The sequence below is a fragment of the Oreochromis aureus genome, linkage group 9 (assembly GCF_013358895.1).
Source record: "Oreochromis aureus strain Israel breed Guangdong linkage group 9, ZZ_aureus, whole genome shotgun sequence".
NCBI classification, from domain to species: domain Eukaryota; kingdom Metazoa; phylum Chordata; class Actinopteri; order Cichliformes; family Cichlidae; genus Oreochromis; species Oreochromis aureus.
In genome coordinates this window covers 21920248-21947254 of record NC_052950.1, presented here as the reverse complement: position 1 = coordinate 21947254, position 27007 = coordinate 21920248, and the positions used below count along the sequence as shown (strand labels likewise).

General features: G+C 39.8%; 1 protein-coding gene across 1 annotated transcript; it reads right to left on the bottom strand.

Moving 5' to 3' along the window:
• Positions 1 to 211: 211 nt before the first annotated feature.
• On the bottom strand, positions 212 to 26996 carry LOC120441826 (POU domain, class 6, transcription factor 2-like). The gene is made up of 5 exons (XM_039617279.1): positions 26937 to 26996; positions 25034 to 25131; positions 19271 to 19458; positions 2463 to 2560; positions 212 to 340 (listed from the first exon to the last, which is right to left on the bottom strand). Exons 1-5 carry the CDS (start codon positions 26982 to 26984, stop codon positions 212 to 214), a joined length of 561 nt encoding a protein of 186 aa, XP_039473213.1. The 5' UTR covers positions 26985 to 26996.
• Between the last annotated feature and the right edge of the window lie 11 nt (positions 26997 to 27007).

Here is a 27007-nt window from a genome sequence, read left to right as displayed (position 1 = left end):
GTTTAGGCTGTTTGTTGCGCCAGTTTAAGCCTGATTATGATCTTCATCTGCCGTGCGAGGGCTGCATATGTGCATGTCAAAATCTGAGATGAGAAAGAAGTTAGCGAGAACATAATTAGCTCAGCTTTGCAGCCACGCAGCGAGCGAATCCCCTGCATCGCTTATCCGGATTTTACAGGCAGTTCACCCTCTGCCTTTTCACCTGATCCTCTCACTCGTCCTCTCCATAGGTGCTGCTGGAAAGCTGCTGTACAGTGCTTGGCAGACCTGACAGCTGAGTGTTGAGAAGTGGTCTCCCAGGGGCCGCACAGGCGCACGGACTTGGTGTGTGTGTTTGGCTCTGGAAGGGGAAGCAGCCCCACTCAGGACTCGATGTGGTACCCAGCCTCTCTGCCCATCAGGGGAGAATAGGCCCTTCTATCTGCTTGGCAGCTCTGGCACTGAGAAATTGCCCATAATCACCCAGATAGCAGACTTTTGTCATCCTAACTGCGAGTGGGAAACAGAAGGAAGGTAGATTCATGTTGGGTAAACTACCATCGGATAATGGTTGTTCGAACAATATCCGGCTCTGGAGCGAGAATCTATCAAAACATATTGATCCTGGAACAAGAGAATTGGGTATGGCATGCGGAGCGCCTTTGTTTCTGAAAAGTGTTAGCTTCACAGAGACTGTACTGACAGCATTAATATATTAGATGGTGACTGTTGAGAGCCGCCTGCTGAGGCTCAGACTGTAACTGCTGGCTGCTCGAGAAGCTTTCTTTCTCCTGTTTATTCTTCTGTTTATTTCTTATCTAATAGTAAAACAGCACATTTGACCAGGGAGGGTATGTTATCAGAACAGCGCTTTTAATTAAGCACATTTTTTATCGCCACTTACGGCAGACTGACTCCTTCACTCGAGATTCCTCACCCTGCAAACCTTCCCAACAGACCTGAATTGCTCTCCCAACGTCTCATGTTTCCTCTTTTGTCTCTCCTGATGAGGACTGACTGTCATTGACTAACACTGAGTGCAGGGAGAATGGCCTTATTAAAGCGGGCGGAGGAAACCTGACACTCTGCGAGTGTGCATGTGTGTTGAGCGGTGACATTGAGCAACGCTAATGAGATAGATGTTCATTAAACATCGCAGAGCCACCAGGCCAATAAATCCAATCAAATAGGACAATGCCTGATTGAGCTATTAACAAGGCTGCAGGCTCAGGCTCTTTGCTCCCAACGTTGTTTTGACAGGCCCTGTATTGTCAGCTCATTAGTGCCACAACTCAATAACATTTGAAGATGATGTGTGCTGATTAAATACTTCACAATTTCACAATTTTGCTGAAAAGAATTCAGAGGATTCAGCTCAGGCGTGTTTTAGTCACCACGTGCACTGAGATAATAAGACTCAATCTCAATCTGGGTGTGTAATCTGAGTACACATAACTAGAAGACCTGTGACTCTGATGAAAGTTGGTATGCTTAAGAAAATAAAAGCGTGCCTTATAAAATAGACAGAAAGACATTATTAGCCACGGAAATCGTCCTGCTTACTAAAAATACAAAGAAAATAGATCAATTAATTTAAGAAAGGACCATTTTAGAGACTCTGAGTCTAATTAAAGCTGTCAAGGATGTAGAGTTATCTCTTATCCACTGAGCTGCTTCATTTTGAGAACAGGTTTGAGAAATGAACAGCACACAGCATTATGTAGCAGAAGTTTTAGGCTTCATCTTTCAAACTGTTAATGAATTTCTTGCAGCGGCTCCTCCTCCTCCTCTGACATCAGCACCAGCGGCAAAAAAATGAGTGGAAATGTATAGAACTGGTTGGAAATTTGGCGAAACCGCGATAGTAAAAACAGTAAAACTTTAATATGGTAAAAAATAAAGCCTTCAGCTTCTAACTAGAAGAAATGGGGAGTTTTTTCTGTACTTCTGTAAGGTATCTAAGGTACCATACATATGCTTCATGCCTAATTTTTATAATATTTAATTAAAGTGCAGTCAGTCAGTGAAAACTAATGAAACAGTCAAGATGGGGGAGACATTTGAGCGTTTAATTCTTAGCAAACTATACCTAAAGATCTCTCTTTTTTTAAAGCATTGTGTCTGGATTATTTAATTAAACTGGATGATTTCAAGAACAATTAACATTTGAAGGAAGGTTCTCAGGGGGGTTAAATATGTTCTTTGTGCATTTGAAGAGCCTCGTTTACCTTTTTTTTGTCAGCGTATTTCCTGATACTACTTCACCAAGTGCCAGAAAAGTGCAAATGCCTTTACTTTTATTTGTCTAATATCTTATTAGTTTTCCTTTAATTAAATCCTACCTACAGTCTGTCAGCTTTATGAGAAATCCAACTTATTTAGCTGAGTATCCCAGCTTGCACCGTGTAAATGTCTCTAACTTTTAAGATAATAAAGGTTTTCATCAAGCCTGTGTTCAGATTTTTGTGTATCTTCTCACTCACCTGTGGACCCATTGGGTATGCTGGGTGAGTCTGGCCCAGCTGACTCTGCTCGGAGGGACTGCTGCTGGCGTCAGACTGAACCGATCCGTCACGAGCTCCTGAAAGAGCAACAGGCAGAGAGAGCCATGTAGCAGAGTCCAAAGAAAAAGGGAACAAAACAAACAAACAAAAATGAAATCCACCTGAGATCGAGGCAGGCTGGATAAGTAGATAAATGCACAGCACATGGCACACTGCGATGTTACAACACAGAGTCTCGTACAGAACAGAGGAGGGCAGCTGGGGAAAGGAGGGGTGGGCGGAATTTGTATTTAAGTGCTTTATCAATAACCGCCGTAGCACTGAATAAATTACCAACCAGCGGAGAGGCTCATTGATGGGGGATGATGCATACTGGCGGGTCCCTGATGGCCTAGATTACCGCTGAGAGATAGAGCTCCACCACAAATGCAGGGGCCATATTATTCAGCCATTTACATCACTGAGTATCACTCATCTAAACCACACCACACCCCCCCTGCTCTGGGCCTGCAGCTATGAGACACAATTAGACCTGTTTGCTATGAGGGCAGAGTGGAGCGAAGCAGACAGGGACATGATAATAAGCTTGCTGATGGCTGCAGGGAAAATAAAGGGCACCGATGATTGGTTATCAAAGCAATCCCTATCTGAGAGAATCTCCCAGCAGTCCTCTGAGTGTGGACTGCTCTAAAAGGTCCAAAAGGCTGATTTGACCCTCACCCTTTGACCCCGATGATATGGAGATCATGTGACACCTTTTTATTGACACAAAGACTTAATCGCACTTCTTGAAAAATCTTAAATGATCCTAAATATTTACCTTCCGATTCCGGCGATTTAAAAAGAAAAAAAAAAAGACCCTACAGGAAAAATCAGGCTAAAGTGCAGCAAGAAGTGTGGATTTTACAATTACACACTCTTAAAAACAACATCAAAGAAGCTGACAAACACCTGATAAACACGGCCCAACACACACAGTAACCTTCTATTGATTTTCATGAGAAGACTTCAAATATGAGAGTTGAAAAGAAGCAGTTTCATGGTTCAGAGGATTAATGTGTTTTGAATAAGTTGGTCAAAGTGAACGCGTAGCGCTGCAGAAATGTAATCTTGCAAAACTATTACAAACAAGGTCCCTCACTTTCTTACAGTCTTCCTGTCAATACAGTAGATATCTACTCATAGATTAATCTTATTGATGGCACGTTTTATAATATTAACCTTAACCTGAGTGAACAAAGCTGCCTCTGATTGACCTTCGAGCACTTATCCGAGGTATTTGCGAGTTCTATTTGGAGACATCTTTATCAAGTGATCGTTTTTAGAGGATTTTTCTTTCTTTTTTTTTACATTGTATAATATTTTGAAGAAAAAAAATGTCATCAGCGTGACATCCTGTCCTTTCCTTTTCAGCTCTGATTGATTTTTATGTAAAGGACATTTTTTGTCTCCTTTTACAAAGTTTAGTTTAGTAATTTCTACAAACTATGGGAAATGTGCACGCTTCCTCTGAGTACCATGCGTGCTGTTAATTAATACATGATTTTTTTTAATTAAAAGTGCCTTATAAATGTATTTAGTCTAAAGGTCATGAAAACCATGTCATGAATTTTCTTATTTTGCGACTTAGTTGGAGCGTATGTGAGAATTTCCTTTTTCTGCCAAAGCTAAATCAGCTCTGCGGATTTCACCTGAGAGATTTCTGTATTCATTTATTTTTTTCTGCTCATCTTTTTGAGTTGAAGCAGACACCTTTTGGACAAACTTGATGCCTCATGCTATCATGCATCAGTTAGGGTTCAGCAATATTTGAGTGAAAACTGATGTCTGCTTAGGTTTCTCATTAGATCTGAACAACTGTACCTACCCTATCTCAATGAGACGAAATGGCTCATTTCTTTTCAAGTCTGATTTTTCTAAATAAAGGCCTGAAAAAGCTTCGCCGTGAACTGACAGCTGCTTATTTTTAGTCACAAATATGTCATATTATGTCAAAGATGGTGTCATTTTTTTAATAAAGACGTCTGGCAATAATTGGCCTTTGTTGCACTGTGGCTGTGTCACTTCCTGCAATATTTCAGATCGTCCACAGTGGAGAAATACAAAAAAACATAATACTGATGTTATGTTTGATGTTTTCTTTTTGGATGAACTTAAGTGTAAGTGCTCGCTAATGCTATGCATTTTAAGTTTTGTAGCTAATTCATAATAAAATCCCGTCTTGTTCTTGCAATTAAATGCTGAGCATGAAGAAAGTATTTACTTTGTATAAGCATTACTTTATTTTTCCACACTCAAAAACATTTATGCCCAAAATATGGAATCTTCCATGGAATTCTGTTACATAAGTAGAATATAACAAATTAAATTAATCAGTCAAATTAAATGTACTTGATTAATATACATTCAGACTATACAAGTATATTTTTCTTAAAGAATAATCTTTTGAATAAATAAACTTTTGATTTTATATATTTCAATTGCATTTTACTCAGACCTACTGCTTCATATTTACGAGGGCAAAAAAGAATGAGGTATTTGAGTGCCTCAGATACAAGTATGTAAATACTGGACTGCTTTAATCAGTTACCATTGTGTTACTTTATCTGTCAATAGATGATGGCTAAACTGACAATTATGTAAATATAAATTGTGGTAAGGTTAGGAAAGGAAAGTCTCAGTTAGAGATTAGACAATGACCCTTCCCAATACCAACTACCCAACAAAGGAAGCTTTAAATTTCACAAACATTTTGTTGCTGTGTGGTACCCGACTGGTCTCAGGGACTCATTTCAGAAACTGAGAAGTTTTTGTTCTCACACAGCTGACATATTACCTTTAAGCTAGTCTGAGCACATCGACATCTGAGCAGCAATGTTGCGGGCAAACTGCTGTTTTTTGAACAAATCCTGGACCCAGCCAGCAGCCGTGGTACCATGAGAGACCGCTGCCATGCTTCCCAAGCAACCAAGTTTTGCTAGCTGGCTGGTTTGAGGGTCATTTAGAGCCTTACAAGCCAAACACTGACCACCTGCTTCAAGTTTCCTGTGAAAATGATATTTTTCTTCATCTTGACATCTCATTGGATCTTCTTCTTCTTCATTTGGCTGCTCCCTTTCCACAGTGGATGATCTGCCTCCATATCTCTCTATATCCCAAGCATCGCCTTCGGTTACACCAACCCCCAGCATGTCCTCCTTCCCTACATCCATGAATGCTCTATCCCTAACTTTGTCTCCAAAACGCTTAACCTGAGCATCTAATCCTCTTCCAAAGAAAATCTAAACATTTTCAAATCTGTCACTTCCAGCTTTGCCTCTTTTTATTGGCTAGACAATATAAATCTTGCATCTCCACCCCAAAAGAGACCGTTTAACTTTGAGGGTCGTAGACACTTTGTCAATTTGTCCAAAAAAGTGTCATATTTTTCTGGACAGGCATCAGTCAGGGGGCTTGCGTTATACCAGAAGTGACGATAACCATGATATTAGAAAATGAAATGCTGATTTGATGTTAACAACGTATTATGAGTATGAGTCACTTGCAGAAATGAAAGAAAATAGACAATAAACAACATTAAAGGTGACTCATCTGAGGAAAATGTTGTTATCATGCAGTCTTTTGGCTACAAGAGAAAATCTGATATTCTGATATTGCCCTGCCAACAGCTGTTGTTTGTTATGAGAAAAGTGAATGAGTCTTGCTATTCTGCTGATCCTTAAACAGACTTAAGAGCTGTGTGTCTGCATTATTTAACCAACATCTGAAAGCTGAATTATGTGTTGAATATGTTGCAGTGCTATTGTGGGACTGGACAACCTGTGGTGGAAAGAAAGAAAGAGACTTATTTTGTAGTCTCTCAATACTTAGTAAATGTTCCTGTTTTTTGGATGAGCTTTAAAATTGAAAGGTTTTCATACTTCTATTACTCATAGTTACCAAGTAAATTTACAGGCACAATAAAACTGACTTACTTATTTCAAAAACGCAGATGCACACAAAAAGAGGTTACATGCCATGTGGAATTTAATAAACCCGAACACGTTTTGAATGTAAGATACAAAAGGCCTCACAAAAAGTTAACACATCTCTTTAAATGCACTTTATTCCTCATAAAACAAGTCTTCCCCTGAATATAATGGTAGATGAAATCAAACCAATCATGTGGAAATGCATTTGAAGGCCACAAAACCTTGCTAAACTGCACAATGTCGGCAGTGAATTAAAAAAAAAAAAAAATCACATTTCCACTCAAAAAATTGATTTTCTTAAATGGAATATCACAGCTTTTAAATAAAGAATAAATCCCTGATGCATTGTGTCTTTTTATTCATGGGCTTTCTTTTTTTGTTAAATATACTGGGCATGCAGTGGTTTCTAGTCCTTTTATAAAAGCCTCATACAAAACGTACTATTCAATAGCCTTGCCAGCAAGATCTTATTGCCTGTCAAGTATATTTATGCAGTACATTTTAAAACTCTCCTCCGCCAACTAAAATCATTTCATCTTTGCATAAAATCCAAATAATTGGTGAATGGCATGACCCAACAAATGAACCTCAAGCATTTGATGGTTGATGTGAAAGCCCAAGGGGGAGCCTGCTTTTCTAGCTGGTTTCTACCTCTGGCTGGCTGGCCCTGCTTCCCGATAAAGGTCCACATCCTCTCGCTTATCAACCTCGCGACGCAGTGGCTTTTTTGACAAGCCAGTCTCTTTTCACCAATTATTTCACCCATTACAGATCATGCCGTGCCCGGCCCCACCCTGCGCACTCAGTATCTGGAATTAAGATCAGTCTGAACATACAGGAAATACTTTGTGGCTGTATTACAGTCAATAAAAAGCAGAGATACTACAAAAGCCGTCATAATCTGCTGTTATTTATTTGGAAAAGCAGAGAATAGATATTACAGGACCATAAATTGTTGCACTGGATGTCATTAGCCATATTGTCTCCAAGCAGTTAATTCTCAGTTTGAACCTTATCAAATGAAAGCAATTTTCCTTCCTCCAGACTTGAAACGGCCTTATTTTCATTTACTGCAACTCAAACTTTCCAAGCATCTCAAAGCAATTCTCTAAATGCAGCTGCCACGCTGTGATAACAATAACACACCCAGTAGTGCTACTGAGTAACTTCTCCGCCAGTGAATTATCCAATTACCATCATAACAAAGTCAATTAGCTAAATGAGGATATTCATCTAATAATGAAAGAACAACACTTTATAAAATCACCTATAAGCTCCAGAGAGTGGGGCTGATGACTGTAGTTAAGATACTGGTTGTGAATAATGGATTCTATCTGATAAACAGTGCGGGAGACTTAATGAATAACGATTCGTTGATGCCTTTCATTGCATCATTTCACAATAACTTAGAAAGCTTCATCCCCCTTGCAAATATCTGTAACGTTAACATGTTTATCGCAGGGGAAGAAATCGATAATAAATAAATACACATGCACATCTCCCCCCAAAGGATTTGTGTAATTTCTTTAACTAAATTAAATAGCTGACAGAAGAAATACCCGGGGAGTCAATCTTCAATTCTTTTTTATTACTAAAATCTCACGTACACGTTTGGCTTTTCTTTCCCTAAAACAAATAAATAAATAAAAGAAATCTTCTTGTCCAACGTGAATGATTCTTAAATGTATTTCCAGATGGAGACTAATGCTGCATACAGAGGAGGAAAAATAGAGTATATCTCGATCAAACCTTTACTGAAAAGAAACGCCTTTGATGCTGTGATTATACACAGGTCACACAATGGATAAAATGGAATGAATGGATGTATTGATGTGAGGAGAGATGAAAGAAGAGGCCAAACGGATGAAAGAACAAGCGCCGTGCATTCAGCATAGCTTTACATTTATCTAGGACATTCAGGGTACATCTCTTTTTTTACTTTATGAATTCCTAAGCAGCTTTAATTGCCGTTGTAACAGCGCAAAGTGCCCTTAAAATACAGCTTCAGCTGGAGGAACAAAAGCACCCTTTAGCCCGCAAATGTACATACATGCATGGCTTCGTGGCCTTGACTGCTTACACGAAGCAGTCTTTATTAAATTCAAACTCTTTCTGACGGTGACATGACGGGAACATCAGAGCAAATTCGCTCTTTTAAAAAAATGTAAGCGGAATAATTATGTTTCTTACAGAGCACTGAGTGCAGCTGGATGTGAGTTATGCCATGGAAATATTGCCAATATCCACCACTATATAAATTCTCTCTCATTGATCACCAAAGTGGCCACTGGAGAGCGACTTTCAATGCCAAACAAGGCAGAAGGCCTCTCAGGGCTACGTGGGTGCTGAGGGAGGGAGGGTGGCGGGGGGGCAAAGAGCTATATTTATTTGACTTCATTCGGCCTGTCTTAATGCAGCGAGCCCCAAGGACTGCACCACAAAACAATTAGCCTGGATTTCATAAAGCAATCAGCACGCCACCTTGTCTAATGCAACCGCTTCATACATTGACAGTCTGTATAAAGTGGGTGTTATTGAAAGCTTTGTGTTCACGTTAGCTTTCGCCTCAGTGCATTTATGAATCAATTTTTGCCCATAAAAGAAGCTTTAACACTTAAGCTATTTTAGTGGAAATGCATTATGTAAGTTGTCAAATGTGCGAGAGGCCCGGTAACGATTCAGGCTCTTCAGAATGAATAGCCAGCCCCCATTTTTATAATGGTCCTTTTGAAAATGTCTGGCTGAGTGCGTGTGTTTGCTATTAAGATGTTGTCAATCATTTTTCCACTGAAATCTAATCCACGGAAAATAATTTCACATTTTAAAAAAACGAAAAAAAAATAAGAGTGAAGATTAAAAGTTAATTACGTCCTTAATTGTTTGCAGAGTGGAGCTGCTGTGGCGCTGCGACAACACGCGACACTATAACGCGGTTTTCATCATCAAAAGTGTGTTGCGCTGTTGACTTGGAGCATTTATGTTGGACGGCGATATGCGGGCTGTCGGAGCGTAAAGGATGAGCGCGGATAGACAACAAGCCACATCATACACAAGGTTTAATTCCATCAATACACAACCAATTGTCCCAGATTGTTTGACCATTGATTTTGTTAATACCACTTGGAAAGTTGATGTGGCATTGCGCTGAGAGCCGAGAGAGACAGACCATTTCACTTTCATTTTTCTATCTCAAGCAGCGTGGAATAAAGTCTAAAAAGTAATGTTACACCCAAGGCACAGTGCTTTATAGAAGAGAGCAGCCTGTAATATGCAGTGTGAGCTTTATAGTGATTTACTTAACTCCTTGTAGAATGCAAGAGAGCCAAAATCACCAGTGATTTAGCTCAGTGTTTCATTACTCCCACCAAAGCCCTCAACAATAACACAGGGCATAATCTGCTGCCAATAACTCCAGGTGCTCTTAGTCAGATGGCTCCCTCTGGACCTGCAGGGAAGTAATACTCTGTTTAGAGGCTGGGGTGGAGAAGCTGCAAGGGATAGGTCAATAGTGTTTCTGGGGATAGAAAATCACCAGGGACTGACTTTTGAGTGTCTGCCGGTAACACTATTAGCTACATTATGGCTACTGCTGCTGCTAGGAGAGCTGTCATTTCCTTAATTAAGAGCGCAGCGAGGGGCAAGAGGGAGAAGAGGCCACGGCAATCTCTCCGGGCCTCCCGCATTAAAGCCTGATTCCTCATCGCGCAAGGGCGGAGACCTTACAGGGGAGAAAAAAAATCTACCTCATTCGTTATTCTGGCACAAAGTGGAATTATGGAGTTAGGGAATTAGGTCGGAGGTGGTGCCAAACAGAAAGGATTTTACACCTCAGCAATTTTGCGACTTGTTCTGAGGCCATGTTTAAGCCAGAAGCAGATGAGGAAGATCTCAAAGGACAGACAAAGAGGAAGTGGACGCAAAAAAGGCAACAGGTTATGTATGAAAACAACAGAAAACAGTGCACTTCAGTTTGCAGAAGAAAGCCTGCAGTTTGTGATGAACGGGTGAGGAATATGCATGCAAACAATGCTTAAAGCAGCGAGGGTCGTGTGCTCCAACACTTAAGCTCTCACTCATGGCCACAGGTCTTCACCAAAAGGCTCTCTGACATGAGAGTGCTCTGCTCCGGCTCTTACCTGTCTCTCCCTTGATGCTGGAGTGGGGATGGAAGCGGCACAAGCACAAGAGGGACCAGAGGGAGGTAAATTGGTGAGAAGAGGCAATGCCCATTTCAAAGGTCAAGAAGGAGAGATGGTGTGATGAAGAGAGGAAGCAGGAGAAGGGAAGAGGAGGAGGAGGAGGAGAAGAAAAAGAAGGGGAAAAGAGGGCTTTTGTGTTGCATCCTCACAGGGGACTTGGGACACTTTGCACATGAGCACATCTGTTATGGAGCGTCCTCCTCATTCCCAAAGCAATGTCAACCTGATTAGCTCAGGGTTGAAAGAGGCAAATAACAATCTAAATTATTCTTCATCCTTTTAAAGCCATCAGTAAAGGAGGGACGCTGCGATGAAGACTAGTCTTAGAGAGCTGTAAGCCTTTTAGGAGATGCCTGCTTCACTATTGCTCCTCCTCTTAAATTACTTAAATGATATTTGCTGTAAATAGGATTCTCCCGCCTGCAGCCTGCAAGCCAGTGATGAAAAAAGGCCTTCCTTGCACTCAGTATCATACCACTCTACTTTGTTTCTACAGACAAACTCACATAGTAAACCTACAGCTCTTTAAAGAGAAGCTTAAAACATTTTAAAGCAAAAAATTGCAATAGATAAATAGAGGCTTCAGCTGTTTATTGCTATTTCAGCTTCTCTTTGTTTTTTATCATTTGAAACGAATAAATCTGGATTTTAAGTCACTGGTTGAACAAAACAAGACATTTAAACGTTAATTTCTGTGATGACTCCTTTTTTACTATTTCCTAATGATTTTAGACCAATAAATTAGCCCCTGGAAACAACCTTTAGCTGCGGCCTTGTCTTTGACTTTAAAGTAAACTGAGTGCAGATTGAATTTGCATGAAGGTCCAGCATTTTTAGCTCTAAATGGAAGTGAAGCAGTCTTTTTGACAGTTGGAGCGAAGCAAATATTCTAGCTGTTAATTAATTAAATCATTCATCTTAGGAAAAAAAGCAAAATATAGTCCAATTATGACAATGCGACTTTTCTCTGCTTTAAAGAGCTTTAATCTGAATCTTTTAATCGATGGACGTCTGTGTAATAATAGCAGCAGTACGGAGATCTTAGCTTGTGTTACAGCTCACATCTTGACATTTAGGAGCAATTTTTAAAAAGTTAAATAACAAAAACTTTGATGCATCCCACTTAAAGAGCTTCAAACTTGTATCTTTACACTACGATCGGGTTAAGAGGAGGCTTTTGTGTTTTTAAACCTGCATCTGGTAAACTGCAGGACATCTAGAAGTAGCCGGTGGGGTGCGAGCCCAATCCAGCGTGGTGTGTATGAGTTGTGTGTGCACGTGTGAGGGGCTAGACACCCACATGTCATGCCTGACACATCAGCCTCGGCCCCCCAGGCTATCTGGCGCTAATGCTGCCTATGTCCCACTTTCTACCCCTTGCCCCTCAATGCCTCCTTTCCTCCTCCCCCACTCCTCACCCGTTTCTTCTGTCATAGAGGTATAATAACAATGGATCACAGCAGCGCTGCAGCACAGGCTCAATCACCACAGGATAACATCAGGTGATACGGGCTGCACAAAAGTATATCTTACCTCCACTGAACCTGAGGTAAACGGAGTTTATCTAGAAATGAGTTTATCTGGCCAAAGTATTAGTTCTTACTGTATTGCCCTGTTGTGGCCATATTTACAGAGCTGAGTGGGTACAGGTGGAAACAAGCAAATAATCATACAGCTAAAAGGCACCCCACCCCAGCCCACCACTCCCAGCACATTATTCTGGTGGAGCAGACAAATAGTGGAAGGAGGGACGTCAGGAAATAGTATTGCTTTGAAGTCCATAACTCTGTTCTGGAGGAAAGAAGCATCACAGTGTTATTCCTCATCCTCAGATATAAAGGAAAAAAAACATAATAACTTCTCGATAGCCTGGATCTCCACTGCCCTATACTAGCTCTCCCCCTTCGCCCGCCCACACCCCTGCCTCATCCACCATACACCCACTTCTCCTGCCTCAATCTTTGGTTTCAAAGGAAGCGAATCAGCCAGAAGGACAGAAGGTTATGCATTAGTACTGGTCATTGCTCAAAGAGCGAGCGTTATAAATAATAAAGGCTTGTGAAGGACACAGGGGCTCTGGGATGCATCTCTAGTTCACGCCACACAAGTCAAAGACAAGACTGTAATTTCTATTCCGAAAATGTGACCCTTGCAGCTTCAATTACATCTCAACAACACAAACCGTGTCCGTGCCAGGAGATGTGATGCCTCTTTGTTAGCTCTACATGAAAGGCTCAGAGATATTGGTTATGGAGTGGATGCTACACATGCATGGTTTGTTTTTTAAAAAAAAATTATTTCCCAACTTAAAGAAAGTGCATAACTAAAATAAATGCATACTCAAATTCAATTTATTTTCTCCCCAGATGCTCACCTATAGATCTTGTAATCTAGTCAATCTTCTCAACTTTAAGCCAACAAAGAATGGGGGAGAATTAAACTGGCAGATATTTTGAAGTTCTACATTTTGCTCAAAGTCATTTCTGCATAAACAAGCATCAGAAACGTGATGACCTTTGCTGCTGCTCGTAGCAAAAACAAGAAGTCCGCCTTGTGCTCATCCTCCCTCCCTGTCCTCCTCGCCATGCACTGATTGTGTTGCGCTAGCCACGGGCTCTGCGGGCACATTAGCAAATGTATTACACCTGCTTTACAGGCATGCATTAAGCTTGTTTTCAAGTTTGCGCAGACAGCTGAAATCCCCATAATGAGATCCACCTCCCGGGGAGAGACTTGTTCCTTTATCCACTCTTATTTACTCAGCGTGGCCCATTCAACGCCGGGTTTGCGCCACTTTATTACTTAACCTCACCACACAACGTTACGAGGCTCTTTGCATCGGCAAGCTGCCTATCCCACCATGCATCCCGCTCGCTAAGCTGATTACACAAAAATAATAAGAACCCGTGCCTCGAGCGGTGCGCTTGTGCACGCCCCTTTGTGTGATTATATGTGTGCATGAAAGAGATTTTTTTACACAACACAGTTGTTTTGTCTCATAGCTGCAAAATATATCCAGCACCAAGTATGGAAGCATTCAGAGAAATAAGGTGCAATCTACAAATCCAGTTTAAAACATTGTTCTGGGTTGTTTTCTAGGAATTCTTGAAGAGGATTCACCTCTGCTTGCTAATTATTCGTTTTAATTGTTATATTTTCATATGTCCACTACACTGAGAAACACTTTTCCATCAAAAGGACCTAAAAATACATTTCAAAATGCCAACTTCAATTTCAGTGACAATTACAAGCATTCAACAATCAAGCAAAATTATGAATTTGGGGCAAAATCTCGTCAAACTCAAAATATGTGAAGCTGACATCGTGAAAAGGTTAAAGAGAAAAGCTGATGAAACCTTTGGCTTGCAAAATGTGATTAAAATAGGAGTACTACAACATCTGTAATGACACAAATCAATAATCAGTGGATATGATTTCTTTCCTGGATTCAAATTAGATTTGTCTGAGGGGCTCTATGGATGGAAAACATGAATCAGAGAACTGCGAGATGCTTTCTTTGAGTTTCTTGGAGATAACAGATACATTAAAATTCTTTAAAAAGTAGTTAAAATGAAATTACATCAAATGAATATGTTTACCTGTGATGCTGTAAATACGCTTTAGTCTTAAGGTCATCTGATTACCGTCTTAATGGTCTGATTTTACCTTCATAAGAAAAGTGCGTCATCAATAGGTTTCCAGGATTAATTCATTATCTTTCCAAACATGAGGAATGAACAAAATGCAGAAAAAAGCTGTTCTGGAAGAAAAACACCCTTTTTAAAATATTTTCATGCTTAATTTAATTTCATTGCATTTACTAAATGTTTACTCAGATTTGCCTCCTACCTGACTTGACGCCCTGTCAAAGAAGCTGTGAGTGTGGCTTCATTTTTTTTAAAGTGTAAACGTTATTTTTGGAAATAGGCGTCCAAATTACAGCTCAGCGACTAGAATGGGAAAACATCTCAAGGAGAAATTACGATGTTCTTCCTTTTTACTTTACAAGTGAACATATCAGAAAATGCACCGTTCAGTATGTTTTATAAGACAAAGTAACAACTTCCTGTGTTTCCTGCGTCTGCAAGTAGCAGCAACAGCTGCAACCATAACCAAGCTGGATGTGAATTCCCTACTCTAGTTTGGGATTATTCCTAAATCATCCTTTTGCTGACTATGGGCTGCTTCACACTGACCTCCTTAAAGTCTTTTTTAACATAAGAAGGTTACCCTCAGTTATGATGGCCAGTGTTTTTAATTGAGCAGATTAGACCTCTTTTAGTTAACTGAGACTGTTTTGTTTTTGTTGATGTTTTTGAGTATAACTGTTAAACTGTACAGAATAGAGCCCAAGTGATTTATCACAGATATGCTGGTTCTAGTTATCCAACGATGCCACTGTCTAACTAGTTTGTGAAGTATACTATAATTTTCCTTTCTCAATATACATCTAAAGACATGTTTCTATGAAAATCACATTTTTCAAAAGTTCACTAGTGGTCGGACTTTAGTCCAAATGAAATTAGCATCAGTAATCCAGAGTCCAATCTGATTATAGATGGGAACGAAAACACCCAAAAGCACGCTGGTGCGTTACAGCAGACGTACCGTTCGGGTTGGACTTTCTGTTCCGAATGACCTCCAGCGCTGGGAATCAATGAAGATTCGTTTTGTTCTTTTGGGGAGGGGGGCGTGCCTCTAGGTGACCTTTGTGAAAATGTTCCACCATTTTGCCAGAATCCGTATAAGTGCAGACCATTTCATGTAGACAGTAAGTGTATGAAATGAGTGCTCCTGTCGTTCCAGCCTGGCTCTCTTTGACAGCATGATGATAGAAGCGTCACATCCTTGGGAGAGTAAATGCAAACTGACAAGAGATGAGCCTTTGGTTGCTGAATATAATACCGAATTGTGCTCTGAGTGTCTTATTATCTTGTCTGTTGATGTCTGAAAGGGGGAGATTTGCTTGAGAAGAGAAGACAGAAACTGTACGCATCCAACACCATCTCGTCCTCGGGAAAAAAAAAAAAAAGATTGCTTGCCCTACTAACCACAGCTTTCCCACCTAATGTCCACTTCTACTTGGAATAAATACAAGGCAGCAGGATGTTTGTGGTGCCTCGTAGCCCCTGTTACCTGAAGTGGAAGACTATTTGCACAGGCAAGCTTTTAGGAGGAGAACGACCCTTTCACAACTGCAGTAAGCATGTGGTGGGTGTAGAAGATGGACAATTTACTGTAGACAAACATGACCGCTACTGTCATTGTCTCCCCCCGACTTCTTCTGGCACAAACTCTTTTAAACACTATTAAGGCTACAATGCAAAAGTCATACACGAGCCCTACGGGAAAGAAAAGTTAGCTTTTTGTAGTCTTCAGAAATATAAAAACACATAAATGGCACATGTAACCACATCTCAGTGCAGACGCTCATTAATATTGATACTCAGAGATGCAAAAGCTGTTTGCTATCAACAAACAGCTCCCCTCCAAAAAAAACCCCCCAAACAAACAAAAAACCATCTTGTACAACTTGGAGTTTTTAACTATATTTCAAACTGTTTCAATCATGAATCGAAAGACTCTGTTAAATTACATGGGAACAAATGAAGTCTCAACATGATTTACATTCCCTTGAAACTATTAGTGCGTCGTCTATTCGTGCACGTGCGCGTCTGTCAATCAAAAAACTGGAGCAATTCTGTCAGCGATTTTTTCAAAATAAGAGGCGTAAAACAGAACAAAGTCGTATTTTTTTCTTGTGAATGTGAGGAATGAAAGTATGCCATTATCTCGCTTCCTCGCCACACGGAGTTGAAACACATAAAGAAAACCAGTGAAAAATATAAGGCTGAGTTTAAAGGCCTGTCTCAAGGTTGGAGCATTTATAATCATAATAGAATAGTGAATTGGAAACTTAATACAATCTCTCTGCAGCCACGAGAGCTCCCTGCAAACACGGGTATAAGCAAATGTAGCTCATAATGACAGTTAAAGAAAAAAAAAAAATCCAACAAAGAAACAAAAGCTGTAGTTATTAATTACTGGTGAAGATCTTTCTCTCTTTAAACTATTCATCCACTCAAAAGTGGTCAAATTTGTCACCTTTTAAGGAATTAAGTTAAACGGTCTAGTTTTTTAAAACCTTTCTTGGGCACGTGTGTTACGCTCAGATGACTTGGGAGAAACTTCCAAGATGTTGCTATGAATCTTAATCTTATGAATCTTTTTGGCAAATACCAAAAAAGAGCTACTTTAAAACTAAAAAATACCAAAAAACTACATTTGCAGAAGCATAAATTACCACCACACCATGCCTTTCCTTTTCAGTCCTGAAGCGTTTCAAGAAAGAAAGATGCTGATTCTCTTCTTCCTCTCCAACCCCTCACCCCCACCCCCACCCCCACTCTTTCCACTTTCTCCCTCACAGCAGAGGACACGACTACGCCACTTCTCGCCATTCCCTGACAGGTCGTGTGGGCAGCGGTTCCCAAGCTGAACCTGCTGCTGGCACAGCCCAGGGCTCTGCCACCGGGCAGAGAGGAAACGTCTCCCGAAATTCACAAGTTAAAGAAGAGCGGCTCCGACTAGACACATGTCCGATGATGACAGACCGTCAGCAAACATCAAGCAGTGCTCCAGGAATTACTGGATCCATGCATGTTTTTTCTAAGCATTTGCTCCATTAACAAAGCAAATTAATAGCATCAAATAAATATATTAAAAAAAACTAGCAAAGCTTCTGATTATATTTTAGTGTATACACGTGAGAGAAAAAGACAAATAAAAAGCAGTGAGAGGACTCAGACAGAACTGATCAGAAAGGAAGAAAGAAGGAGAAACTTGATGCTTATTAAACCAAATTGCAACACTTTTGAGACAAATCCTGCAGAACGCAGTCCTTGTTTAGAAGACTAGCCTCGGGTTATTCTTGAAATAAGGATTTAAAAGACAACCGAACTCTCTCAGATTGGGTCTGAGAGTAAAATTTGGCTCGCCCTCCTCCAAATTCATATTTTGTTTCATTCACAAATATTTGGCCACATCACTCTATAGGTATGCTGCTATACTTTCTTCCACACCCCCCTCCAACACACACACACACACACGCACACATTCAGATAGAGACACACACATTCAACATATTAAGACCTCTTATTAAATCCAGGTAAAGAAAAAAAAAGTTGCACTGTTTACTGCATCAGAAAAAGCAATTACATATCAAAATCACTCACACACAAACACACTTCCACAAATACAGAGACAGCCTAACTTCCAGACCATCAAAAGCTGAGGAGAAGTTTGGATAAATATTCAGTGCCAACATCTGAAGCCATTAGAGGAGAATTTTGTCACTTGCTTTCTTCCACATCAAAAAAAGGAAAAAGAAAGAAAATAATAAACTAATATTAAAATATGATAAAAAAAAGGTTAAATACTAAGATGATGAGATAATCAGCTTTGTAAATCCTTCAGATGTGTTTCTAGAACATTTTAAAAGGTCTTTTGCAAAAAAAGAACCAAGCAGAATAAATAAACTCTATAATATAATAATTTAATATGTGAAGATGGATAAAACTCACAAATATGGATGAAAGTACATAATTCCCATTGAATTCTGTAATCTCAATTTGTCTCTGTGTGACAAAAAAAATAATAATAGATCTTCAAATATTCAGATAATAAAAGCAATGATGAAAAACAAAAGTTTAGAGCTAATTTTCATTTTTCATTACAAATTATAATTAGAAAACTAGCTAAAATGATTATTTCTGTCATTATGCTTATTGATTTATAACGAGGCTCAGTGATTGAGTTAAAAAAAAAAAAGCACACACTTATCTAAACACAGCCCAAACAGTGTCAACACTCAATTAATGAGATAACTGCAGAAATAATGAGCATGCTGACTGAGAAATTGTCTAATTTTGAACACAATTCCCAACTTCTAGACTAAAAACAAGCAGCATTAAAAAAAAATAGAAGTCTCAGCAATTATGCAGAAGCTTTAATTTTATATGTGATGTGCTGAGAATTAATACAATAATTTTTGGAAGAATGCATGTTATAATTAGGATCAATTGCATAAAATTAATCATTGTTTAAATTATAAATAATCAAGAGTTTCTCCATTTAGATTAAGGATTAACTGCATTATATTATCAGACAATCTCAGAGATGTGAAGTTGGAGTGGAAGCAAAAAATATTCTAACTGGAGAAAATTAGTCATTGCAGATGAGATGAACTTTTTAATTGATTTTATAATAGAAGAGACCCATAAAACGCTGCTTTCACAAAATACACAACAATATTAAATATTTTTTCCCTCCAATCATAACTTATTCAGGACTAACACTGCAATAAAATAAAAATATACCGCAGCTTAAATACTTGTGCACATTTTCTGCTTTTCTGAAGTCTATAGGTGAATGAATTCTATTAACACTAATTTAACCATTAACAAATCTAAGCACTTGCTCGTTGCTGCACTTAGTTTGCCGCTGCTGACACCTGTCCCAGCACTGGAAGCCCTCTGCTTGTACCAGTTCTCACTCAGACCTCATCCAGCAGCTTTGTGGAGGAGAACGGACGGACGTGAGGTGTAAGTTGACTTACCGTAAAGCTTGTTGGGAGTGCCCTCTCTGTCCGTGGCCTCGGAGGGCAGGAGCAGGGGCTCGTCGTTCAGATCGCTGTCTGGGGTGGCCGCTTTGTCGTCCGCCCGGAGTTCTGCCGCGCTCATGTCGCTGCGCAGGGAGAGCAGCGGCTTGCTCAGCTGCCCTGTAATCATCGGATCCTGGAGGGAGCTGAAAGCCCAGGTGGGAAACAGGGAGGAGAGGGGGGGAAAAAAGAGAAAATGCCCCTGGTTAGATGTGCTTCGTGGTCTCACCCTCACCGGCTCCTTCTCTATGCCTCTACTCACTCTCTCTCTACACAGCTTCTCCTTTCTATGGCTCACTCATCACTCTCCCTCTCTCTCCTGCTCCCTCCCTCTCCAGCTCTCTCTTTTATCTGAGGCTGGTGCTACCCCGCTGATACTGCCGGCTGCTGCCTGGTGAAGAACTGTTACGGATCGCGTGGCTTTGCCATTATACCCTGCAGTCCTAAAACGGTGATACATCCATCTCCAAGGGCTCATTACTACCTGACATGTGCCTCATCTTCAGCAAACACTAAGCTGACAGCAGTCTACAAAGAGGTCCATGGGCTGTGTGCTGATAAATAAATGAAATAAATCTAATTCTACATCTAAAAGGAACATATGAGCGACAGTACACACCGCTGATTATATCAATTTTCACATAGTTTGCGACAACAGATGAGATTAAGGGTGACACCGTGCAGCAGAGTGGGACAACGTGAACTTAAGGCCTGATCTAAACAAGAGATGAAGTCGCCGATGTTCCCAAATTTTATCCCAATTATTATCTTTTCTTTTTCTTTTGTCAGCACTTCAAAACAAGAATGAGAAGCATCAGCGTGACGCGATTAAAGTATTAGTCTAAACTGAGGAAAATACACAGTGTGCTAAAAATACATAATTTAACGGCAGCACTTGCGCCTATTTAAGTTTTTTTTTTTCAATTTTACAGAAGACTTTCTTAAAAAGGAAAAACTTCTCTTACCAGGACAAAGCTCCAGCAGAAAAGATGGGAAAAAGTGTTTAAGGAAAGTCCAAATGTTGAAAAGAGTCAAAGCAGCAGCTAAAACCTGCTAAAACCACCACAGCGCAGGGACTGGCTATTGCATGCTTTCTACTGAACCAGAAGCAGCCTCCTCAACCTTCCTGCATTTGAATGGCCACCACAGGTTCAAGCCTGAGGTAGCTTCCTAAGACAAACCCTGGAGATGTCACCTCCTCCCTCCCTCCCTCTCTCTCCCTCTGTTGTTCACGCACACACTCTCCCTCCCTCTCTGTCTCTTCCTCCTTGTGTCTTCGCACTGGAAAGCTCCTCAGACAGTGTTCATCCCACCTCAGGCTCTGAGGCACAGACACGGAGCAGCAGGACTACGGCTTTCTTTCTTATTTATGAATCAAGTACAACCTAAATACGTCTGAGCAAAGGACAGGTGACCATGCGGCTCATACAGGCGCAGAAAAGGAAAAAAAAAGAAAAAAAAAAGAAGGGTGAGCCTTATCTCGCCCCCTGCACCCATCAGCAACCCCCACAACGTCTATTAGGGTGGTCAATGAATTCCTACCCAGAGGGGCCTTTTTAATGTGCTCATCACGAGAATCTGCCCTCTTTGATATGACACATGATAATCTATGAAAATGTTAATCAATAGGGGTAGTTTAGGCTGTCGTTAAAAAAACGTGAGCCGACTGGTCAATACTCATATCCCCGGTAACAATGTCACTAGTCATCAGGGCTTCATTTGTGCAGCACTTAAATGTGGGACACTGCGCATCAATGCACCTCTCGGCCCGCCGAGGTAAACACATTTTCCCCTCTGTCTGAGCTTGGCCGCACTCTGCATGCATGTGGGTCCAACCCCCCCCTCCAACCTCCACCTCCTAGCTCCTCTCCTTTGAGTTGCTTGATAGGTCCACTGGAGGGCAAAATTAATACCTAATTGAATCTTGCAGTCATCAAAATAATCAATAGTTTTTTATTATTTATTCTTCACAGTCTGTTGACTGTTTGAAAGCTCAGAGGGACAGCAGAGAGCACAGGCAGCCCTGAAATTTCTACCGTTTCACAATGTAATTTTCACTGGGGCATGAGAGTTTGCAAGACCTATAAAAAATGAGAGCAGTGGTTTTTGTTAGGAGGTGGGGGGGAAAAAATAAAAGGAAAAATGGGAATCTTTGCCCCAGCAGCTACGATGAAAAATAGAATAAACAAGCTACTGACACTTCAGAGAAGGGCAGGGTCCTTTCTGTCCATCCCTCCATCTTTTTCCCTTTCCCCTTTTCTCCTTATTTCATCATATCAGGAGTGTGGCGCTACCTCTCTAATGCTGGCATTTCTCTTCCTGACAGACTCCAAACAAGTGCTGGGAATGAGATCAGAGCTCTAATCTTCCCCTGGCCTCTGAGGCTCCAGGATAAGGGGGCAACACATCTCTCACCATCTTACACAGCTGTTAATTACTTCAAAACAGCCAGCTTTGCTTTATTGCAGTCACTCCAACCAAAGTACATGTTTTTAACTCGTTTAAGCTGAGGGAGTAATGAGATAACGCTAATCTTGTTATAATAATACATAATAAAAAAGGGATATTTAAAAAGTTGACATCAGAAATTGCATTGCTGCTTCTAAGGATGTAACTGATTAGCTTCATTATTAAACGTAGCCCTGAGACCTGTGATTAGCAATAACATGAGCTACTGATGGCAAGAGCAGACATGGAGAGACTGGAGAAGGTTTGTCTCCTCACCCAGTCTGGCCTCGGCTCGGGAACAGGTCGCAGAAACAAGAAAAAGCACTTGATGCCCCGCTCTTCGCCTCACGCTCACCAAAAGCCCACAGTGGTTGGAGAATCGGTGGTTAGCAGAGCGTCCCGAGTGTCATCAGATATCCAAGCTTAGAGCTGGTGGTTTTACCAGTGCCGTTCCAGTGTGAGAGGTCACTGGGTGGCGGGCTTCAGCATGTTATCGAACACTCAAGGTGAACACTCCTGGTTCATGAAGAAAGAAAAGATAAATAAATAACACCCTGTGTAACTGTCATGGTATCATTTTATATTAATAAATGATCTCTGGTAGTTTTAAAGTATACCAAATTATATGTGACTCCAAAACCGCATTACTTTCTTATCAACAGGGGGAAAAAGCAACAAATGAAGATGTTTCAGAAACAGAAATAGTGTAAAATTAAAACTGAACAAAAAAGATGTTACATAGTTACTATGTAACGACATAAACAAAGGTAGAAAGTCCATTTGAAAAGCAGCTGTTCTGATGGTAGATTAGTTTGATTAATTCAGCAAAAATTTGCTGATCAGACTTTTTAAATGTAAGAATTTTATCCTTTTGTTTGCTATACACAGATTGTGAGACATTTCAAATGTTCAACATGTGCATGTATTCAAAAAGCTAGAGGTCGCCACAGCAGGTAGCTCCTTTTTATGCCGGATGCTCTTCCTGTCACAACCCCAAAGAGGTTTGTGTCTCCTCCTGGGATCAAACTGGGTCTCTTTCACTTATTAGGTGAACGTGTAATATACCCCACTGTGGGACCACTCAGTATTTCCTTGCAATTAATGATTATTTTAATATTAAAGGAAATAATTTAGAGATATTAGAGATAAACTGATAATGAAAATGATCATTAGTGGCAGCCATATGTCCCAAAACAAACTTTTCTCTCACAAAACCAGCCTTATGAAGTGAGACTGAAATTAAATAATTAAATATTCTGTAATCTTCTGAAGCTCCTTTGTTTTTTTAAAGTTGCATTGTGGAAGAAAAGTGCAAAAGAACCACACAGTCTGCTGAATCTTTAACAACTATGGTTAATTTTGTACATATATAAATATTTAACCTCCTGAGACCCAAGCTCTTGTTTGGGATGCATTTTTAATTTCTCCTAGTTATTTTGGATTAGTCGAACCAGAAAAGTATAAAATCTAAATATTATGTTTGAACAATGGGCACACACTACTTAACAAATTATAAAACAGTTTATTGAGAAGCATTACGAAGAATATTCAAGAGGTTAAAACATGTTTAGAGTAAGTATTAGGTGTGGAATTAAAGCACAGTTCAATAGCTTCAAATGATCTCCAACATACTGGAGACATATGCAGGGTGATTTCAACCTGGGACAGGCTGCAGCACACCAGCCTGCTCTGAAAAACGCACGACAGAATGAGGTTTATAATCTACCCGAAAGACAAAATTCTCTTTCATGCTTTCTTTGTCCTTAAACATTAATGTAACGTCAAACCATCAGCTCGCTCTGTCAGTTAACATGACTTTCCGAGGTGACAAATGTTCTCCATTCTCTGAGAAATCACACACAACAGCTTCATTTGCTGCTATGACTGACCTAAAAGGCACGTAAATACTTTAATGATCTGATTTTTTTTTGGACCCGAAATGACCTGTGTAATGCAAACAGACACATACGCTGAGATTACTAACACCTGATATCGGCGATTATTCATTTGCTTTAAGATTAAAATAAGGTTTCTTTAACATTTTGTAAATCATTTTATTTTCCACCTTAAATGAAACATATAATGTCTACATAGAAATAATGTATCAACACTTTTTGAAGCAATCATTATATATTTTATGAATATGTGGATGCGCTGTGATGACCGAGCATACGGAGATGTGTAATGTGGTTTGTTAGGTGATGATTTGTCTCCCCCTTAGGGTTATTAACCAAACTGTTCTGCTGTCTATGCTTCCACTTCATGCCTTTGTGCATCTAAATCTCAACAAGTGCTGTTAATAGTGTTAAATTACTCTTGGAAAAATGCAGCCAATTTGTATTATTTTATCTGCAGCTGATCTAACAGACTGTTATTGGGACTCGTGGGGTCAGGGGTGTAAATATCCGAGACTTGAGATGATTTTTCTTTTCACGCTCGTTAATATGATCAACAGTTATCCCTCTCTCCTCCACTAAAGCTAAAACGCTCCCCAGCGGACGGTCGGCGGGTCAGTGAAGGCTGAGGGCTATCAAAGCAGTGTATTAAAAGGAGCTCTTTGAAGCTTGTAAACCACGGTGCCCAGCAGGTCCACAACAGATAGACGCCTCTGATTGGTCAGGTGTGTGTGTGTGTGTGTGTGTGTTTTCTGCTGGATCGATCCACCGAGCTGACATTCTGGAGCATCAAAGCTTTCGGTGCACTAATCTGACTCCTCCTATGAGGGCGAGGGTTGTTTTTATTATTTTCCTTTTTTGTCCAAGAGGTGCTTAAACTTTAGACGGGGCTCTTGCATGTTTATGATGGGAGAGCGGGCAAAGCATATGTTTTGGAGGTTTGAAAGGGAATGAAAACAAATCAAGCTTGGATACTGTATTTATCGAGCGATAAATAATGCAAAACTATAGAGAGAGAGATGGAGAGAGAAGCAGAGAATCACAGGGCCATCCGTTGGGCGTACCACTGGCAGCAGCAGAGGAGCGACACCGCAGAGATTCACACACTGCTGCTCCTCAAAGTCAGTTTCCCCTCACACTGTCTCTGGAGACCTGCGCCACATACACACTCATGAAAGGTGTGAAAATCTGATTTCCCAAAAAGGATCGGTAATTCTCTGTGAGGGTGGAAGCCGCAATCAATAAATCATTGCTAAGCAGATTGTAAAGAAAAAAAAAATTATTCCCCCTTGGTATCAGTGCATTAGGATTCTCCTGAGGATGGATGAGGCAAGACAGGGGTGTGAGACAATCTCAATAAAGAAGAGGCAAATCATACCTTTGGCATTCATCTGGACTCAGGCAAGCAGCTGTCAGCAGAGTGACGGAGGACCAGGCGAGTCGACCAATATCCGAAGCCACCATGTTCAGAGAAGTCTGCAAATATATAAAACAAATAGCCTAATTATTACTGGAAGTCTTGCTGACTGTGTTTGCTTTATTAGTGAATGCACAGGGATTTCCTTTATTAAGGAAGGCATAGGAGACAACCTCAGAAAAGTACTGTACTTTTAATTTTATATTAATCTACCACAGATTTTACCTCAAAAAGGGGCACAATAAATACTTTTAGCTGCTATTTCTCATCATAATAATGCACAATCTGGATGCCATTACTGCTTATTACCAAGTGGACAAAGTATTCATATTCTTTACCATCAAGAGTAAAGATGCATCCAAATACATATTTAGCTTCTTTCCTACAGCTGTAACACTGCTAAACACCATGTGACAGTAATTATGTACAACCCTCATGTGCAATATTCCACTACCCAATTCCACATCCCATAACTCGGGACATACCTCACTGTGTACATTTTATAATATGTAAAATAACTCATGTAAAGTGCACTTTTTTTACTGCTCAGCTTCACACAATTACAACCCTCAGGCATATACATTACACAGACAGATGCACAGCCTGTAAATAAATAACTCATGTTCAGTCCAACCGTGCAATATTAAGTCCCAATACTTTTTACTCTTTAATGCTTGTCAGTAAATATTGTATTTTATATTTATATTATGTCAGTATATTTATTTTATCTAAGCTTTTTTCACCATCTGAGCAAGTATTACCTGATTTCATTATGTTTGCTTAATGATAATAAAGTGTCTTGAATCTTCAATACAGTGTTGGCAGTAAAATTTAAAGTATCAAAAATATAATTTAATATTCTTCTGAAACCAGGGGACTCAAACAATAGCTGAAGGGTTAATTTAGCCACCACGTTCAGAAAAATCTGCACATATTTAAATCGAATAGTCTTAATCATTTCAGTTAGTGATAGCTCCAAATGTACTGGAAAGAGGATTGTCTGTCCTGTTTTATTCAAATTGTCTCAATTAAGACAAAGAGAGATTGTGAATGAATTTAAAGTCCTGTAAGTTATCATTTTGAGATTATAGATTCAATTAGTGCTCAATTATTTGAAGAAAATTTTGTGTATTTTACCTCACATTCTACTGTATATCTGGCTAGTGGCAGTAAATAATCAATATAAAAGGGGACAATGTGTACAGTAAATACTGTTGCCTAATAATTCTTGTAATAATACTCATGATTACTTCAGAGCCATTACTTTTGTAAAAACTACTTAATTATAAGTAATAGTATTGATGGACTTTAAGCAAAAGTAGCATGTTTATGCTGTTTGGAACAGTTTTGAACTATTTTTAATATTTACTATAAATGATATAAATTTCTCCTCTAGGGAAAAACTACAGTATTTGCCACTGATATGTTACAGACAATTAATATAAAATACAACAAATTAAAATACTCAGCTGTATACAAGGGGGTGGATTTAGTTGGCTCCTTTTAGCCACTTATTTGAATACCTTTTAATGACAGCAGAAATCAGCCTTTTTATCATCCCCTTGGGGACAGTTTGGAGGACTTTTAGTCCAGGTTAATTTATTGTATCTGGCGACCGTTCAAATTTTTAAGGTTGGTCTATTAATGTTGTCAGTGAAGATGTGCTTTATGGTTATACCTAGCTTTACTGCGGGTTATTTGGCTGCAGTTTCAAGACTGTTAGCTTCAACGGAAAAAAAGACATTTTCTTCACAAGTTTTCCGTCTGACACTTAAGAAAAGAGACACTTGGATTGTTAAAACCGAGTAAAACTTGCTACAAGTATTTGCCACGAAAACCACGAAAAACACATATGAACTGTCACCTGGCATCGTTTTTTAAGTAATCGTCTCCTTTTATTCTGTCTGAGCATCCGCGTTGTCGTTTCTTTATCTG

Bases quoted from the DNA above. Each gene is read 5' to 3' on its own strand.
- LOC120441826 (XM_039617279.1), bottom strand. From the start codon at position 26,984: ATGCTCAGACAGAATAAAAGGAGACGATTACTTAAAAAACGATGCCAG. The intron at 19,459-25,033 runs GTATGATTTGCC...CTGGGCTTTCAG, and splicing joins AGTCCAGATGAATGCCAAAG to CTCCCTCCAGGATCCGATGA. The intron at 2,561-19,270 runs GTAAGTCAACTT...TTGCTCTTTCAG, and splicing joins CACTCCCAACAAGCTTTACG to GAGCTCGTGACGGATCGGTT.